Genomic DNA, 19,821 nt, shown 5'->3' on the forward strand with positions numbered 1-19,821 from the left:
GAGAAGCTTGCACCTATAAGAATTTTAAACATGTCACCACTTGAATTCAATATGAAGAAAACTGACTCGATACATGCTCATTAGGGACATTTAAGCGACTTTTGGACAGGCACATGGACAGCAGTAAATTGAAGGGGTGTAGGTTAAGTTGATCTTAGACTAGGATAAGTGGTCGGCACAACACAGTGGGTCGAAGGGCCTGTACTGTGCTAAACTGTTCTATGTTCCACACACTCATTATAACCAGCCTGCACATTCCACCTTCTGTCCACAACATAATACTCAAGTCATACTGACCCTCAAGTTCCGATTAAAACATTGGCAGGTGACAATATTTATTGCAAATGCATTTGAAGTCCCTAAATAAAATGTCTGAATGGTAATTTTAATTAAGATTTGCTTACAATACCGCCAGATGACAAAAGTTTTGCTCTCACCAAATTGTTTAACTACCTTAAGCTGTTTTTTTATATTGAAAGTTAAAGTCTACTGCGGGACCAGGTGGTTCTACACCAATATATCTGAAATATCAGTAAGGCTTTCTCATTATCTTTGCTTTGGCATGTCAACAACATTGCAATTTATTACAATTATGCTCACACCGTGTTTAAACCAAGTTCATAATAGGAACTGCCTTGCAGGCTTATTCAATACCACTTATTCAGTTAGCAATCACCAGCACTGGCCCTACAAAGGTGTAAATATCCTAGCTCCTTCCAACCATGATTACTCATTATTTTTTTTAAAAAACTTTCTGACCATCTGCCTAATTCCTTAATCTTCTATCTGCATTTAAAAAAATAAAATTTTAGAGTATCCAATTCATTTTTTCCAATTAAAGGGCAATTTAGCGTGGCCAATCCACTTAGCCTGCACATCATTAGGCTGTGGGGAAACACGGGGAGAATATGCAAACCCCACACGGACATGACCCAGAGCCGGGATCAAACCTGGGACCTCGGCACCGTGAGGCAGCTGTGCTAACCACTGCGCAACCGTGCTGCCCTCTACTTAACAGCCCACCATCCCTTCAATCTGAACCACTGCTGGTTTTGCGACAAGTATCAATCTCTGCCAAGACAGGCGCTGGACGTTCTGTGTGTGCATCACCGCAACATGAGGCTGCTGATGCAGCAGTGTGTCTGATCCATTTACCTGAGTGGAAGTGTCACATTTATTTTGCAGGGCAACAGTCAGTCCTTGTGGCCTCAGTTCGTAGTATACATCAATCCAGAGAGTGGTCAGTGTCTCCCTCAGCACTGATGTTTTAGTATGCGTTTCCTCCGTTCCTATTAACAGTTTCTCCTACAAATGAGCCGATGTCAGTCATAAAACAGGCAGTGCCACAGAAACTTGTCAGCATGCAGCAGCTAGCCCCTCAATAGCAGTGGTCATGTCATTTGCTTTGAATTATTTAAGTGGGACAGTGGGAGCTTGGGTTGCAATTTTCCAAACGCCTTGCCCTCAGGAAATGAGTCACATTAAACAGTGAAAAAAAAACACAACTGCCTGTTTTATGACTGGCATCGGCCCATTTTTAGGAGAAACTGTTAATAGGAACGGAGGAAACGCATACTAAAACATCGGTGCTGAGGGAGGCACTGACCACTCTCTGGATTGATGTATATTACGAACTGAGGCCACAAGGACTGACTGTTGCCCTGCAAAATAAATCGGCCTGGCTCCAGCCAACTCCAGCTCTTGAAAAACTCCAAAACAAGCTCTCAAGAGGAAATTTAGAGAATTTAGAACTTTTGTACACCCTCGTGACATGCTGAACTGAGGGAGTAACTTCATTATTTGGTCATGACCTATGAGCAGGCATGTTTGCTGATGTAGATTACTGGTGTGTTATCAGACCACACAGACACACTTAGCCAGTAGTATATTGTGAAAGTACTCCATAGACAGCCGTACAAATTTTAGCTTCAAATATAGGCTGCTCTAGTAGTCCCTTCCCCTACAGATGGGTGTTCCATCTTGTCACAGGCACTAGCTGGTCATAGAGTAAAATCTTGGGTAGTGTGAACTACAAACATAGCTGCAGAAATTAGATCAACAAATTTTAAATAACATTTCACTGATACAACTGGCCGGCATATAAAGAGAAAATCAGACGCCAGAATACTGCACTCATATTCAACTCTAGAGTGCCCTGCCTTTAATTGCCTGGAACAATGCCTCTAAAAATAGGAACTCTTATCTGAAGTGTAGCTGGAACTTCTTGCAATCGGCTATGATGCCCTAAAAAGGGCTGTGGCTGATCCTGTACTTGGGTACATTCCACCAGCTGAGCACAGTGGTCTTGCTTTCCACAGCCATACCTGTCAAAGCATATGGTCTACTCATTTCTCTTGAAAGTTTCCAAGCAAAACTACCTTTCTTGATTGAAGTTTGTTATAATAACTAGCTCTAGAGTTATCATGGTAGAAATATTATATCAGAAGTTATGGATCTCATTGTTGGGCTTATTGCATTAAACCATTATTGGTGAAAAATAAATGTGGACAATAGTTCAGGCTCTGGAACTTTGTGACTTGCTTGTAATAAAACAAAGCAAGACACTTTTATGCAAGCTGAGTTTGTTGAATCCTGATACCTTCATTCAAACAAGGCTGCAATTTTAGAGTAAGGAATTAAAAAGTCACTTTTCTCTTCCTTCTCCATGTTGAACTGCAGTAGCTAGAAAAAAACTAAGCATTGTACACCACTGAAATAGCAACAGTGAATCATTCTGCAATAGAATTGAAAAACTACATGAAACCAAAGTGATGATGGTTATTACTTGGACTTTGTTTTTGATGAATTTAAATAAATTAGGTTTTCACTTCCCCTAGATCCACATATCAACGATAAAAGAAAGATCGCTTTGGGTTGGTTGAGGAGAGAGTCAAAGGATCAATCAAACCAGATAGAGCAGAGAAGAAAAAATAAAGCCTTGTGTTTTTAGAAATGTGAACCATAGCAATGTTTTAGAAACATGGTTTACCAATGTTCTAAATGGCAGAGTTCCTGGGATGATTACCAGGTGAACTGCTCTTCCCTATGCTTTGATCACCATTAAGTATTAATTTGATCATCACAGAATCTTACAGCCAGAAGTAGGACATCTAGCCATCAGTTGTGCCCACTGTTTGGTAAAGCTGTCTAATTAGTCTCACTCCGCTGTTCTGCTCCTTTATCTCTGCAATCTTTTCCTTTGAGTATTCATCCTATTCGTTTTTGAGAGTTATTTGAATCTGCTTCCATCAACCTTTCTGTGCGTTCTACGTCACAACACCTTGGGTGTGTAAAAGGAAAATGCTTCTCATCTTTTCCTGGTTTTTGACGATTGACCTTTCTGCCACTGGAAATAATTTCTTCTGAGTTACACCATCAAAATCCCTCATAATTTTGATTATCTCTATGAATAGTTCCTCTGTTCTTAGCAGAAGAATCCATTCTTCTCTAATCTCTCCACATTAACTGAAGTTCTGCCCCCCCCGGCTCCATTCTATTAACTCTACACTTTACTGCAGGGTGCCACAAGGATCATCGATTGGACCTGGGTTATGTATAATCTATATCAATGACCTAGATGAGTAAAGGGAGTGGAATGCATCCAACTTTGCTGGTGATATAAAGCTAAGAAGGTAAAGTAAGCCATGATGATAATACAGAGAAACTGCAATGGGATGCAGACCAGTTAAGCAATTGTGAAGATGGCAAATGAAGTATACTTTGGGGAAGTGTGCAATTATCCACATTGGTAGGAGGAATGCAAACACAGAACATTTTCAGAACGCGAGTGACCCGTAAATGTTAGTTGCCAAAGGGATTGGGGGCTTCCTTTATCTAAATCACAGAAAATTAACATGCACAAAATTAGGAAGGCTTGGAGTGTAACAATAAGGTCACCTTGCTACAATTGTATAGAGGTTTGGTGAAATCACGCGTGAGTACCGTGTAATTTTGGTCTACTTAGCCAAGGAACCACACTTAACGTGGATGGGGTATAACAAAGGATCACTACGTAGCTTGATTCCTGGGACGAGGGCTGCTCTACGAGGAAGAATTGGTACAATACGGTCTACAGCTTTGAAAAATGACAGGCGAGTTCACTGAATCGATAAAGGTAGACGTTAAGAAGCTGGAGAGTCTAGTAATAGTGAACTTAGTGTCAAGATAAGGGACAACCATTTTAGATTGAAATTAAGAGAAAACATTTTCATTCAGATGGTTGTGAATGTTTTACATTCTCTATTGTAAAGTTGGGATGTAGAAGTTCAGCCAAGATTTTACTGAGTGGCAAGTGTCAGGAAAGCAGAGGTAACTTTAGGTGATCTATATTTGTATTGTTAAATATCAGAACTAAGGTATATATTTATGTGAGTTTAATTTAGTGTTTCTGTGTAAGGAAGGGTAATACCATAATTAGATTCATGTTAGACAAAGGTGTTTGCATGTGTGGGGCTTTTGATTCCAAATCAAACTGTGTATCTATTGTACTTAAGAGAGTTTACGGCCTGAGCAGTACTCAAAAGCCTGGATAAGGTATGAGTGGTTGCTTAGCAACCAGAGTCACCTTTAGGGTGGAAAGGCTTTTTGCAATTTGCTTAATTGAGTTCATAGAAGTTTGAGAGGACACTAGAGGATGAGCAGCTCGTAACTTTGTTAGAAGAAAAAACATAGAATGGAGTAATGGTAAAGAAAGCCAGCTATTTAAGGAAATTAAAGAAATGAAGGGGAGTTTCCAGGAAGTCTGAAGTTGAAGGAACAGAGGAAACTGGAACTAGAAGAGTGAGTAACTTTAGTGAAGTTACAGATATATTTGAGAAGGAGTTGGCTAGTAAGAAGCCAGAAAGGTTTGTGATATCTTACCACAGTCTTTGAGAGGTCAGTTGAAATAAACCAATGATTAATGCAGGTAGGGCAGTGGATATTGTAGATGATTGATGCAGGTAGGGCAGTGGATGTTGTCTATATGGACTTCAGCAAGGCCTTTGACAAAGTCCCTCATGGCAGACTGGCACAAAAGGTGAAGTCACACGGGATCAGGGGTGAGCTGGCAAGGTGGATACAGAACTGGCTAGGTCATAAAAGGCAGAGTAGCAATGGAAGGGTGCTTTTCTGATTGGAGGGCTGTGACTAGTGGTGTTCCGCAAGGATTAGTGCTGGGACCGTTGCTGCTCGTAGTATATATAAATGATTTGGAGGAAAATGTAACTGGTCTGATTAGTAAGTTGGTGGAATTGCAGATAGTGATGAGCACTGACAGAGGAAACAGCAGGATTTAGATTATTTGGAGACTTGGGCGGGGAGATGGCAGATGGAGTTTAATCGGGACAAATGTGAGGTAATGCATTTTGGAAGGTCTAATGCAGGTAGGGAATATACAGTGAATGGTAGAACCCTCAAGAGTATTGACAGTCAGAGAGATCAAGGTCCACACAGGGGCAACACCGGTGGAGAAGTTAGTCAAGAAGGCATACGGCATGCTTGCCTTCATTGGTCAGGGCATTGAGTATAAAAATTGGCAAGTCATGTTTCAGCTGTATAGAACCTTAGATAGGCCACACTTGGGAGTATAGTGCTCAATTCTGGTCACCACACTACCAGAAGGATGTGGAGGCTTTAGAGAGGGTGCAGAAGGGATTTACCAGGATGTTGCCTGGTATAGAGAGCATTAGCTATGAGGAGAGGTTGAAAAAACTCGGTTTGTTCTCACTGGAACGACAGCGTTTGAGGGACGACCTGATAGAGGTGTACAAAATTATGAGGGCATAGACAGAGTGGATAGTCAGAGGCTTTTCCCCAGGGTAGAGGGGTCAATTACTAGGTTTGAGTGGAAGGAGTAAGGTTTAGAGGAGATGTACGAGGCAAGTTTGTTTTTTTACACAGAGGGTGGTGGGTGTCTGGAACTCGGTGCCCGAGGAGGTGGTAGAAGCAGGTGACGATAGTGACGTTTAAGGGGCATCTTGACAAATACATAAATAGGATGGGAATAGAGGGATACAGACCCCGGAAGTGTAGAAGGTTTTAGCTTAGACGGGCAGCATGGTCAGCACAGGCTTGGAGGGCTTCACAGGCCTGTTCCTGTGCCGTACTTTTCTTTGTTCTTTGACTCGATCTCAGACTTTGTGTAAAAGAATTCAAGACAAAGGAATCCTGAATCCTGGAGAGAATTGGAAAATCTGGAGTCAGATCCTCATTAAAACAGTGGAGAGGAAGCTTTGTTCAAAAGGACAGTTGGAAAACCTGGAGGCAGATTCTTGTCGAAGACAGCTGATGGAAATGATTGTTTGAAAGAAGATTTTAAAGGTTGTCTTTCTGAGGGTGGAATTTGGAAACACTTCTGTGACAACCATCAAGGAGGAATTAGAGGAGAAATCCACAAAAGAACGAATTAAGTGACCTCTGTCATTTGCTTTCAGAGTGGGGTGTTGTTCTTAAATCTGAATATATTTGTGATGTTATCATGTTTCATAAACATTTTTTTTGTTGTTAAAAACTAATTGGCAGTCCTGTGACTGTTCCATCGCGTTTACGAAAATAAGTCAAAATTTCGATCATTTTGAGCCAGGGTTCCATTCTGGGATCTTCCCATCCAGTAGTAGTAATGTCAACTGGGAACGTAACAGAGCAGACTCGAGGAGTCTCATGTCTTACCGGGATGTTGCCTGGTATGGAGGGAAAATCTTATGAGGAAAGGCTGATGGACTTGAGGTTGTTTTCGTTAGAGAGAAGGTTAAGAGGTGACTTAATAGAGGCATACAAAATGATCAGAGGGTGAGATAGAGTGGACAGCGAGAGCGAGAGCCTGCTAGCGAGAGGTGGCTAGCACGAGGGGACATAGCCTTAAATTGAGGGGTAATAGATATAGGACAGAGGTCAGAGGTGGTTTTTTTACGCAAAGAGTGGTGAGGCCGTGGAATGCCCTACCTGCAACAGTAGTGAACTCGCCAACATTGAGGGCATTTAAAAGTTTATTGGATAAGCATATGGATGATAAGGGCATAGTGTAGGTAAGATGGCCTTTAGTTTTTTCCATGTCGGTGGAACATCGAGGGCCGAAGGGCCTGTACTGCGCTGTATCGTTCTATGTTCCGTCACCTTCAAAGGTTTGCCTCTATCCTTTGTCCTGATATCCCTTAAAATTGTACCACTGAATTTATATTGCCTCACATGGAACAAGGAGAAGCCTCTCAGTCCCTCAAGCCTGTTCTGGCACTGAATTAGACTACTCAAAATGTTCCCTAATCATGTTTACAAGAGGATAAAGTGCCTGATCCTAAGTATGTACGTTTACTAAACTATTCAAATTAAGAACTGGTCAAAAGAAGTAAAGAAGTAACTAAACTATATTCCAAGAATCATTTCATCCCAATCTTTCCTTTGTACCTGGTAATCAAAGACACCATCCCATGTTTCAGCAGTTATTTGACGTCCACCAAACCATCTTCCATTCAGCATCTCTATACACATATCTGCTTGTTCTGGCTCTTTAAATGCCACAGAGGCTACACCATTAGGGTGTCTCTGGAAATTAGAGAACAGAGTCAGCATTAAAACATGTCTGCATTTTAAAAAATCCATACATATGATCCATGTCACAGAGTAAATATGTCTGATCTATTTTGAACAACAATAAAAATTCTTACATCAAATAGAAGTACTTTCTTGACTTGACCGAATTTTTCGCATTCCAGCCGAACATCATCTCGGATCTCATTCAAAGCCAACGGCTCCTCCTATCAATAAAATTTACCAAGGTTTGAACACGGGCCATAATATTCTGAGTGTGACATTTCCTCACGCCGGTTTGAGCAGCCTTGCTGAGGGAAATGAGACAAGTTACAACACAGTGAAATCCTACTATTGGGACTGTTTCTCGATCTATGTGAAACCAATGCTCTAGTAGAGAATCTGACGTTTTTATAAGTTAACATTGCCGCCTCGGGTGACTGTGTGGAGTTTGTACGTTCTCTCAGTGTCTGCGTGGGTTTCCTCCGGGTGCTCTGGTTTCCTCCCACAGTCCATAGATGTGCGGGTTAGATGGATTGGCCATGCTAAATTACCCCTTAACGTCCAGGGATGTGCAGGTTAGGTTATGGCATTACGGGGTTTGGACACTCGTAAAACGAGCAGGATGCTAATTCGAAGGGTCAGTGCAGAATTGATGGGCCAAATGGCCTCCTTCTGCACTGTAGGGATTCTATAAAACTAATCCCCTGCCAAGAACTATTCTGTAATCCTGAATCACTGGAATGATAAAGTATGGTGTGCCTTACCATTTCTTTTCTTCAGTCTCTACATTAATTTGAATGTAATAAAGCTACACTATCGCATCTCCTATGGGAATTTCAGTATGCAAAAAAATGAGTACACAGGTGATACTTGGTTTATGTTCTCCAATGGATAACGAAAATATGGCGATTTATTTTTTTAAGCTGAGACTAGGTACCATGGTCATGCAGGCTATTGAAACTTAGGATAAAGTTTTGATCATGTGTCTGTGCCCAAGTTGACAAAGAATAATCATACGGTCAGTACATTTCCTGGTTTGGCAATTTGTGAAGTTTAAACTTTCAGTCTTGTAACCAGAGGAGCACTGATCATGGATAATAATTCTTATTGCCACCATATTAATTTAATAGTTAAAGATTAATACAGAACGGATTCAAACTAAAAACAGGTCAGCATGAAAACTCTGGGATTAAAAACAGCTGCAAAATTCTGAGCCCCAAAGAGTAAAATGTCTTTTACAGATTCACCAATGTGTCCAGGTCTTAAAACAGCCTGGAAGATTTGCTGTGTGTGTTTCCCAGGTAGACCATTTCAATGCAACGTCTGGTACAATTAGAGCAAAACCGGATCTAATCTTAATTCATAAATGGCTTTAGAGAACACGAAGAGCAACGGTGAAAAATATATGTCAATGCATACTCCATTTGTGCCTCAACTTACCTCAAAATCCTTCGGATGAAACATGTTCTTAAGAATTACAACTCGTTCGAATCGCAATCGTGAACTGCCAGCTTTTCTTTCTGGTCTCCAGTCCAGCTGCCTAACAACAAGGATGCGTGTTTGTTAACAGAAAGTTCCTGTTAAAATTAAAAGCTTCTAAACAAGCTGAGTTCTGTATATGCAGGAGTCCACATCTCAGCATGGCTTATGCATGACGTTTTGAGACAAATAAACACTTACTAGCAGATCTGTTGGTGTTGCTCATGGTAGATCATGCAACGCAACAGATTATTCTGCTGTTTTTTTATAATCGTTTCACATCCTTTTAGGGCTAAAATATTTAATTACATGGTAAAATGAGTCAGAAGACAGTATAGGAAATGTTTCTCTGTAGATAGGCAGACCCTTGCAAATTCCCAGCTCCTCCCTCAAGCCACAGGAAACCTTGAGCAAATTTTTATTTCAAATTGATGCAATGCATTCTCTCATCTGATGCCCATTAGGTTCACATGCTGTTTATTCATTGTGAGAGTAGCCGGAAATGATATATTTAAACCTACACATGGGAGAGGTGCGAGGAGCTGCACGAGTTAAATGGTTATATTGGTAGGCCTATTAACATTTAAAAAAAAATTATTTTGCAGAATGTGGGTGTCAGTGGCAAAGCTAGCATTTGTTACCCACCAATTCCATTTGAGACGGTGTGATGAGCCACATTATTCATCTGCTGCAGCCCATGTGGTGTAGGTACACTCACAATGCTTTTGACACAGCGAAAGTGAAGGAATGATGAAATGGCTCCAAGTCAGGATGGTGTGGGGCTTGCAGTGAAATTTGCAGGTGGCGATATTCCAATGCATTTGCTACCCTTGTCCTTCTATGTGCTACAACTTGCAGCCTTGGAAGATGCTGCCGATAGAAGCCTTGGTGAGTTGATGTGCTTCTTGCATGTAGTACATTGCCGCCACTGCATGTCCGTGGTAGAGGGAATTAATGTAGAAGCTGGTCGATGGGATGTCGATCAAGCGGGCTGCTTTGTCCTGGATTGTGCCAAGTTTCTGGAGTATCGTTGCAGTCTCACTCATCCAGGCAAGGGGGAAATATTCCATCACACTCAGGTATTTGGAGAGTCAGGCGAGTTAGCATCCCTCCTCCCCAATTCCTTCGGACCTCAGTTTTGTTAGGCCCCCTCGTTACCTCGATCAATGCTGCCTTGATCTCAAGGGCAGATTCTCTCACTTCCTTTCCTGAGTGTAGCCCTTTCTTCATGTTTAGGCCATAGATATAATAGTCAGGAACTGGCTCCAGCATAACCCAATCCAAGCATCAGTGAGCAGGTAATTGCTGTACAGCTAGCACCATCCATCGCTTTTCTGATGATCGAGAGAAGACTGGTGGCGTGGTAATTGGCTAGATTGGATTTGTCCTGCTTTTTGTGGGCGGGGCATATCTAGACAATTTACCACATTGTTGGGTAGATGACAGTGTTATGACTGAAATGTAACAGCTTTTCTAGGCAGCATGACTAGTTCTGGAGCACAAACCTTCAGCACTACAGATCACCACCACCAACGCTATCCCTGTCCCATCGGCAGGAGAGACGCAGCAGAAGTGGCAACAAGGTGGTATAGTCAGGAGGGAGTTGCTTAGGAATCCTCAACATTGCCTCAGGAGCCATGACGTCCCATGGCATCAGTTGAAACATGGATAAAGAAATCTCCTGCTGATTACCACCGACTGCCTTCCCTCGGCTGATGAATCAGTGCTCCTCCATGTTGAACACTAACTGGAAGTAGCACTGAGGGTGGCAAAGCCACAAAAATGTACCCTGGGTGGGGGACTTCAATGTCCATTGCCAATAGTGGCTTGGTAGCACCATTACTCGACTGAGTTGGGCCAGTGGAGGCGGTGAGGGAACCAACAAGACGTGAAAACCTACTAGATCATGTCTTCACCAATCTACCTGCCACAGATGCACCTGTAGATGACAATATAGGCTGTAATTACCGCACAGTCCTTGTGAAGGCACTGCAGAGGCAGCACTGGACACATGTAAAAATGAAGTTGAGTGTCAATCTCAACACGAGACTACTTGCATGTCAAACAGCGAAAGCACCATGCAAAAGACAGAGTTAAGCGATCCCATAACAAATTGATCAGATCCATCCAGTCGCTAATGGTGGTGGAAAATTAAACAGCTAACAGGAAGAGGTGGTTCCACAAATATCCCCATCCTCAATGATGCGGAGCCCAGCACATCAATGCAAGAGATGGATCTGAAGCATTTGCAATCAATCTTTGGCCCAAGTGCTGAGTGGATGATCCATCTCTGCCCCGTCCCGAGGCCCCCAGCATCACAGATGCCAACCAGCTAATTTGATCCATATATATATATATATATTTGGGCAGCACCGTAGCACAGTGGTTAGCATTGTTGCTTCACAGCTCCAGGGTTCCAGGTTCAATTCCCGGCTTGGGTCACTGGCTGCACGTTCTCCCAGTGCCTGCGTGGGTTCCCCCCCCCCCTCCCAGCGCCTGCGTGGGTTCCCCCCCCACCCCCCCGGGTGCTCCGGTTTCCTCACACAGTCCAAAGATGTGTAGGTTAGGTGGATTGGCCATGCTAAATTGCCCCTTAATGTCAAAAAGGTTAGATGGGGTTACGGGGACAAGGTGGAAGTATGGGCTTAAGTAGGGTGCTCTTTCCAAGGACCGGTGCAGACTTGATGGGCCGAATGGCCTCCTTCTGTACTGTAAATTCAATGATATATACTAGAGTAATATATCATGTCCTGTATGTCGACCATAGTTTTTGAGGACTATTAAAACATGCATTTTTGTGTTTCAATGGTATAATGTATAAATAGTGCAACACAAGTTATATTGGCAATTATAATTTCCTGATATTATGCATGTTTTTTTACTATTCATTCACAGGATGTGAACTTGCTGATTAAGGGCATTTAAGAGTCAACTCCATTATTGGGAATCTAGAGTCACATGTAGGGACAGCATATGGTTTTGCAGTCATAATTAAGGCTTTTAATTCCTGACTTTTATTCAATTCACCATTGAACCTGGGTGGCCAGAGGATTATCCCAGTCTCTGGATTACTAGTCCAGTGACACTACCACTATGCTATTGCCTCCCCCATACTACAAATAATATTAGATTGCTACACTGTAATCATATCTTCTGGTCAACATTCATTACATCTTATAAAGCTTTTTGAGATGAGAAATACTGCTTGTTATGAATCGCGACCAATGCCAGGTCAGTAATTCGATAATAAACAACAAAAATACTTGTTATCACATCTGCCTCTGCTACCATGATTCACATTACAGCTCATTAAACTGTTTAAAGGAGAAATAAAGTATTGTCGTTTGCTACCTTTTGGCTTGTTTTCGGGGAGGAGTTAGCAGGAATAGTCCCTGTAAGTGCTATCAGCTGATGTACCGCTGTAACTAGGTCAGACAATGGGAGAGGATGGGACTACAATTAGCATAAATTAAAGTGAGATAAATCTTTATTTGTGGAACATGGAGATGGTGTGTAGTTTTTGGCCCCATGGTTTTTTTTTCTCTTTTTTAAAAATTTGATCATGGGATGTGGGAATGGCTGGCCGGCCCAGCATTTGTTGTCCATCCCTGACGGCATTTAAGAGTCAACCACACGCTGTGGGTCGGGAGTCACATGTAGGCCAGATCAGGTAAGGATGACAGATTTTTTTCACCCCCGAAGGGATATTAGTGTACTAGATGGGTTTTTAAACAACAATCAACAATGGTTTCATGGTTGTCATTAGACTTTTAATTCCAGATTTTTATTGAATTCAAATTCCACCATCTGCCCTGGTGGTATTCAAACCCGGGGCCCAGAGCATTACCCTGGGTCTCTGAATTACTAGTCCAGTGATAATACCACTATGCCACTGTCTCCCAAGATGAAATCTAGGCTGTGGTTACTGATGCTTAGCCTACTGAAAACTTGGTGTAGCTCACTAGTATTGGTAAATTTTCATGTTTTAGGATAACAGTTATCTATCCAACATGTATGGATTACAACCTCTCAAAAATATTACTCGGTTTAAGATTTGATATAAAAAAAAACTTGACTTTTACACAAGTATGTTTGCTATTATTCTGCTGGTTCTGAAACAGAATTCTCGGAATGAAGGTTAGATCTGATTATATTAATTGTACAGCACGTTGAAGTACTGTCGAAGTAAGCAACTCAATGAATCATACCCCACTGAGCGGTCTTTGAAAAGACTGGAGAAACACACAAGTGAGCAGGTCACAAACGCAATAACTGCTTTGGAGCACAAGGATTCCCACTTTGATGTTTCCTGGCAAAACCTCTTATCATTAGGTATTAGACAGTAGAGGCACATTCCTGGAGAATAAAGCTTCGGATCCCTATTTTTTATGCCCTTTGGCTGACCTGGAACTCTTGGGTGTCGATATTAAGCAGCAAACATCAGATTGTTACTATAGCAACCTACAGCAATTGCAGACCTAATATTTCAAAAATGAAATTAAAATCTCCCAAATCAATCAAGCAAAATTGGATTTGAACGCACTTTTTTTGCAGAAGCAACTTTTTCTTGTAATCTTTGCTTTTCTTCTTCTTTTTGCTAGCATCGTATTTTCCTTTCATTTCAAACTTGGCAGCTTCCACGTGCATCTTATATCCCCTCATTTCAGTTTCATCTAAGAATCTGAGAGCAAGGTCAATAGATTCTTTCTGGAATGCAGAAAAAATATTTTTGTTAAAGGCAAATGGTTTGATGGTCTTTAGTACAAGGGTACTGGAGTACAAGAGTAAAGAAGCATTTTACAATTAAAAGGATCGTTGTGAGACCACAGAAGTGTTGCGTACAATTTTGTGACTCTGTACCCAAAGAATGAAATTCTTGCCATGGATGGGAGTGCAGTGAAAGTTTGTGAGGATGAATAATGGAATGCAAGATTGTCCAATGAGGTGAGTATATTAGGCCTAAAGTTAAAATTAATGATGCGATGTGATCTAATTAAAAGTACATGACATTTTTAAGGGGCAAACCAGAATAAATACTGAGAGGACGTTTCCACTGGCTGGGAAGTCCAGAGCCAACGATTGGGGCCACAATTGCAGATTAAGTGCTCGGTTATTTATGGCTGCGATAAGGATACATTTATCCACGAGTGGTGGATGCTCAGTTGTTGAATATATTTAAAGCAGAGATTCATAGATTTTTGGGTATAAAGGGAATTAAGGGAGAAAGAAAGGTGGAGCTGAGGAATGGTGGAACAGGCTCAAAGTGCACTACTCCTGCTCCTATTTAGTTTGCTCTTAGAAGGAGCACAAAAGGAAAGGGAATTCCGAGCCTAGACAGGTGAAAGCATAGCTGTTAACAGCGGATCAATTTAATTCAGGGATGCACAGAAGGGGAAAAGATTGTCACATTGGAGAAAGTTACATGACTAGTCTCAAATATTTCAGTCAATGACAATGCTAGATAGAAATAACTAGCAGAAACCCTGCAATATTATTGACTCTGAATCAGAGGATATGTTAGAATTTGGAGAAAAAGCCAGTGAAATCAATAGTGATTTTTTTTTGTTTTATTTTTTCCAAATCAATAGAAGTGGATGCAATAGTTTCCACCAAGTATTTAAAGTTTGCAAACAAAAAGTTCTAACATGGATCTCTCATGCATTGTTCGCTTAAAAGACAGAAAATGCTAATTTAATAGCAGGAGCATTATACAAAATGATGCACATACTAAGTGGAGCTGTGTACTTGCAAACTCGTAATGTGTGAGGTCCATTGCAGCCCACCCACCATTCCAATAGTTCTCCTCCAGCAACACAGGCAACACGGTAGCATTGTGGATAGCACAATCGCTTCACAGCTCCAAGGTTCGATTCCGGCTTGGGTCACTGTCTGTGCAGAGTCTGCACATCCGCCCCGTGTGTGCGTGGGTTTCCTCCGAGTACTCCGGTTTCCTCCCACTGTCCAAAGATGTGCAGGTTAGGATGTGGATTGGCCATGATAAATTGCCCTTAGTGTCCAAAATTGCCCTTAGTGTTGGGTGGGGTTACTGGGTTATGGGGATAGGGTGAAGGTGTTAACCTTGGGTAGAGTGCTCTTTCCAAGAGCCGGGGCAGACTTGATGGGCCGAATGGCCTCCTTCTGCACTGTAAATTCTATGAACTCAGCACACAGATAGTGCTGGGGGAAGCAGTTAGGGAAGCGATTAAGAGGCAGGGGAGGGCGTGGGGCGTTATAGGAGAAAGAATGACCTTGGAAGTTGTGGTTACGATGCAGTCAGGGGGCCAATAAAGGAGATCTTCCCCTGCCACTTTCCCCAACAGTAACTCAGGCAGCTAAAGTTGCCGGGCCTTCCCGCATGGCTTGGGCCTCCCCCGCCACAGGTAAAATACCAGCAGAGCTCGGATAAGTATCTCAATAGGCCTAAGGGCTGTTGGGCCAACTGACACCTCCCCTGCCCATTGTAAAATTGCAGATAGGTCAAAGGAAGGTGTTACGGCCATCTGTTAGATTTCATAAGACACTTCATCTTCAAACCTGCTGGTGGGAGAGTTTAAAACCCCACACTAGGTTATATATTGTTCACTAGTCTATCAGACAAGTAACCTGGTAATTAACTATTATTTATGTACCCAGTACTAATTTGAAACCAACACACCCAAGTTACCTGAATTGTTTCTTCCCACCAGTTTTAATAATGGGAACCATATTCATCTATTCTTGCATCAGCCTTGGCTCAGTTGGTAGCACGCCCACCTTTGAATCACAAAGCTCTGGATTCAACCCTATTCCAGGGCTTGAGCACAAAAATCCAAGGCTGATACTCTCATGCAGTACTAAGGGCGCATTACACTGTCAGAGGTGCCAGCCTTCAGATGAAGTGTTAAACCAAAGCCCCATCTACATATTCGATGGATGTTAAATACCCAATGGCACCATTTCAAAGAAGAGCAAGGAAATTATCCCCAATCTCCTGGCCAATATTTCTTCTTCAATCAACATCACAAGAAACAAATTATCAGGACACTGTCACCTTTCTGCTTGGACGAGTGGCGTGTGCAACTTGGCAGCTACATAGAACAGAGAATTCCGACAGTGCAGAAGGAGACCATTCAGTCCATCTAGTCTGCACCGACCCTCTGAAAGGGGGTCAGGCTCCACTCCCCAATCTCCATAACCCCACCTAACCTGTACATCTTTGGGCACTAAGGGGCAATTTTAGCATGTCCAATCCATTTAACCTGCACATTTTTTCGAACTTGAGGGGAGATCGGAGCAGGGAGGGAACCCACGCAGACACCGGAAAAAAGTGTCTTCCCTGACACCCAAGGTGTCACCCAAGGTCCAGGCCCTGTGAGACCGCAGTGTGCCACCGTGCCTTCTCTTGTGAGAGAAAATTTCAAAGTGTGTTTTTTGGAATAGAGTTTGGGAAGTCTCACGTGACTTCTGAGAAGACATCCAGAAACATTCACCCAAGGTTCAGATCAGAGAGTGCATTTGGGACATCGGTGGCTGTGAAAAGTGTGAAATAATGTTTCTTTCTTACATTTCCAATAAAACCGCTGACCACTGATGGCTAATTTACCATGCTAGGATCTCCATCTGATTATAATAAAAGTGCTAATTCTATCTTGCTAATGACTTGCTTGTGAATACTTGGTGGAATAATGCCTTGGTATTAACTAGATAATTCAAAACAGGGAGGGTCACGTTTAAAATACCCAAAACAGATGAGCAAATATGCCAACTGGAATTAAATTCCCAGTCAATCACCAAATAGTTGTGTACCTTTAAGAAGCAGCAGAGACCATCTCCCTTGAGATTTCCATCTTTGTCCTTGTACAATTTAATCTTGTATTCTTCTGTTTCAGGGTTTTGCATGATAATCCCAAATTTTGACATGAGCTCCACAAATTCATCATTTGTAATGTCTGGAGGCAACCCTGAAAATAGAAAATAACTAACTTAAAACAAACATCAAGTTGCTACTTCAGGAATTCAAGGTGCAAGTAATAATTTTGACTGACCAAGAGCATTTTCCTTAAACCACATGGCAATACACTTGAATAAAAAGCATTCACTCCATCCGTTTTGTGGTAGAAATTGTGGAAGAATCCTCCTTGGAAGTAGTCACTTGATCATCAATCAAGGACAATATCAACAGGATATTTCAGTTCAGCTTTATGATATTCCCAAGATAAAAAACATGGAGACGGTAATGGATAACCATCTCGTCCCTTAAAAACACAATTTGGTATCTACAGAGAAGCTCTATTGAAACAAATCAGAGACTGTATTGGGTCAAGTGGCCATGGATTCACATTCTACCTCTAACTTGGAGAACAAAATTTGGGTTGATACTCCACATCCATGCCAAGGGACTGCTGCACTGTCGGGGACATTTCTATTTCATGATGCATTAAAACAGATGCCTTGCCTTCCCTCTCAGGTCGCCATAAAGTACTATTTTGAAGAAATGCAAGGGTGTTCGCTCCCAGTGTCCTGGCCAATATTAAAATCACATTATATTGTCATCATCACATTACTGCTCCTTGGCAAGGATGCTTCTGTTTCACCTTGGGAACAAGTGTTGATAGTATGATCAGAGCAGACCACTGTGCTTTTAGATGGAGGTCTCTTCTAGCTGCTGAGAGTAGAACATCCAACATTGAACTTCAACTTCATATAGTGGACACTTTCTCTAATTGACTATGTTTGCTTACAGCAAAGAAACCCTAAATGTCCTTATTTTTGCTTGTAATTTGTAGCTGGGGTATAAAGTCTGTCAGAGGGGGTTATCTATTGGGACTACGATGTGGTGGCCATCATGGAAACTTGGATAGAAGAGGGGCAGAAATGGTTGTTGGAGGTCCCTGGTTATAGATGTTTCAACAAGATTAGGGAGGATGGTAAAAGAGGGGGGGGGGGGGGGGGGGGGGGGGGGGGGGGGGTGGCATTGTTAATTAGAGATAGTATAACAGCTGCAGAAAGGCAGTTTGAGGAGGATCTGCCTACTGAGGTAGTATGGGTTGAAGTCAGAAATAGGAAAGGAGCAGTCACCTTGGGAGTTTTCTATAGGCCCCCCAATAGCAGCAGAGATGTGGAGGAACAGATTTTGCAAAGGTGCAGAAGTCATAGGGTAGTAGTCATGGGTGACGTCAACTTCCCAAACATTGAGTGGAAACTCTTTAGATCAAATAGTTTGGATGGGGTGGTGTTTGTGCAGTGTGTCCAGGAAGCTTTTCTAACACAGTATGTAGATTGTCCGACCAGAGGGGAGGCCATATTGGATTTGGTACTGAACCAGGGCAGGTGATAGATTTGTTAGTTGGCGAGCATTTTGGAGGTAGTGACCACAATTCTGTGACTTTCACTTTAGTAATGGAGAGGGATAGGTGCGGGCAACAGGGTACGGTTTACAATTGGTGGAAGGGTAAATACAATGCTGTCAGACAGGAATTGAATAAGTTGGGAACATAGGCTGTCAGGGAAGGACACAAGTGAAATTTGGAACTTGTTCAAGGAACAGGTACTACGTGTCTTTGATATCTATGTCCCTGTCAGGCAGGGAAGAGATGGTCAAGTGACGGAATCATGGTTGACAAGAGAGGTTGAATGTCTTGTTAAGAGGAAGAAGGAGACTTCTGTAAGGCTGAGGAAACAAGGTTCAGACAGAGTGCTGGACGGATACAAGATAGCCAGGAGGGAACTGAAGAAAGGGATTAAGAGAGCTAAGAGAGGGCATGAAAAATCTTTGGCAGGTAGGATCAAGGAAAACCCGAAAGCCTTTTACACATATGTGAGAAATATGAGAATGACTAGAGCGAAAGTGGGTCCGATCAAGGACAGTAGCGGGAGATTGTGTATCGAGTCTGAAGAGATAGGAGAGGTCTTGAATGAGTACTTTTCTTCAGTATTTACGATCAAGAGGGGCCATATTGTTGGAGAGGACAGTGTGAAACAGACTGGTAAGCTCGAGGAGATACTGGTTAGGAAGGAAGATGTGTTGGGCTTGAGGATAGACAAGTCCCCCAGGCCTGACGGCATATATCCAAGGATTCTATGGGAAGCAAGAAATGAAATTGCAGAGCCGTTGGCAATGATCTTTTTGTCCTCACTGTCAACAGGGGTGGTACCAGGGGATTGGAGAGTGGCGAATGTCGTGCCCCTGTTCAATCTGTGGAAGCATGTGGATGAAGGTAAAGCAGTGGATGTAGTGCACATGGATTTTAGTAAGGCATTTGATAAGGTTCCCCATGGTAGGCTTATGCAGAAAGTAAGGAGGCATGGGATAGTGGGAAATTTGGCCAGTTAGATAACGAACTGGCTAACCAATAGAAGTCAGAGAGTGGTGGTGGATGGCAAATATTCAGCCTGGAGCCCAGGTACCAGTGGCGTACCGCAGGGATCAGTTCTGGGTCCTCTGCGGTTTGTGATTTTCATTAATGACTTGGATGAAGGAGTTGAAGGGTGGGTCAGTAAATTTGCAGATGATACGAAGATTGGTGGAGTTGTGGATAGTGAGGAGGGTTGTTGTCGGCTGCAAAGAGACATAGATAGGATGTAGAGCTGGGCTGAGAAGTGGCAGATGGAGTTTAACCCTGACAAGTGTGGTTGTCCATTTTGGAAGGACAAATATGAATGCGGAATACAGGGTTAACAGTAGGGTTCTTGGCAATGTAGAGGAGCAGAGAGATCTTGGGGTCTATGTTCATAGATCTTTGAAAGTTGCCACTCAAGTGGATAGAGCTGTGAAGAAGGCCTATGGTGTGCTAGCGTTCATTAGCAGAGGGATTGAGTTTAAGAGCCGTGAGGTGATGATGCAGCTGTACAAAACCT

The 19,821-nt window shown here is 42.4% G+C and overlaps 1 protein-coding gene across 2 annotated transcripts in view; it reads right to left on the reverse strand.

The window, feature by feature from the left end:
- Window positions 1–19,821, reverse strand: part of htatsf1 (HIV-1 Tat specific factor 1) — a 28,223-nt gene that overhangs the window by 1,843 nt on the left and 6,559 nt on the right. For both annotated transcript variants that reach the window (XM_038780383.1, XM_038780382.1), the window contains 5 exons: window positions 16,771–16,925; window positions 13,529–13,692; window positions 8,947–9,046; window positions 7,641–7,730; window positions 7,381–7,518 (listed from right to left, as the gene is read on the reverse strand). In XM_038780383.1, coding sequence (XP_038636311.1) covers window positions 7,381–7,518; window positions 7,641–7,730; window positions 8,947–9,046; window positions 13,529–13,692; window positions 16,771–16,925 — 647 coding nt within the window. The remainder of the gene's footprint in view (window positions 1–7,380; window positions 7,519–7,640; window positions 7,731–8,946; window positions 9,047–13,528; window positions 13,693–16,770; window positions 16,926–19,821) is intronic.

Source organism: Scyliorhinus canicula, chromosome 20 (assembly GCF_902713615.1).
Source record: "Scyliorhinus canicula chromosome 20, sScyCan1.1, whole genome shotgun sequence".
Classification (NCBI taxonomy): Eukaryota; Metazoa; Chordata; class Chondrichthyes; order Carcharhiniformes; family Scyliorhinidae; genus Scyliorhinus; species Scyliorhinus canicula.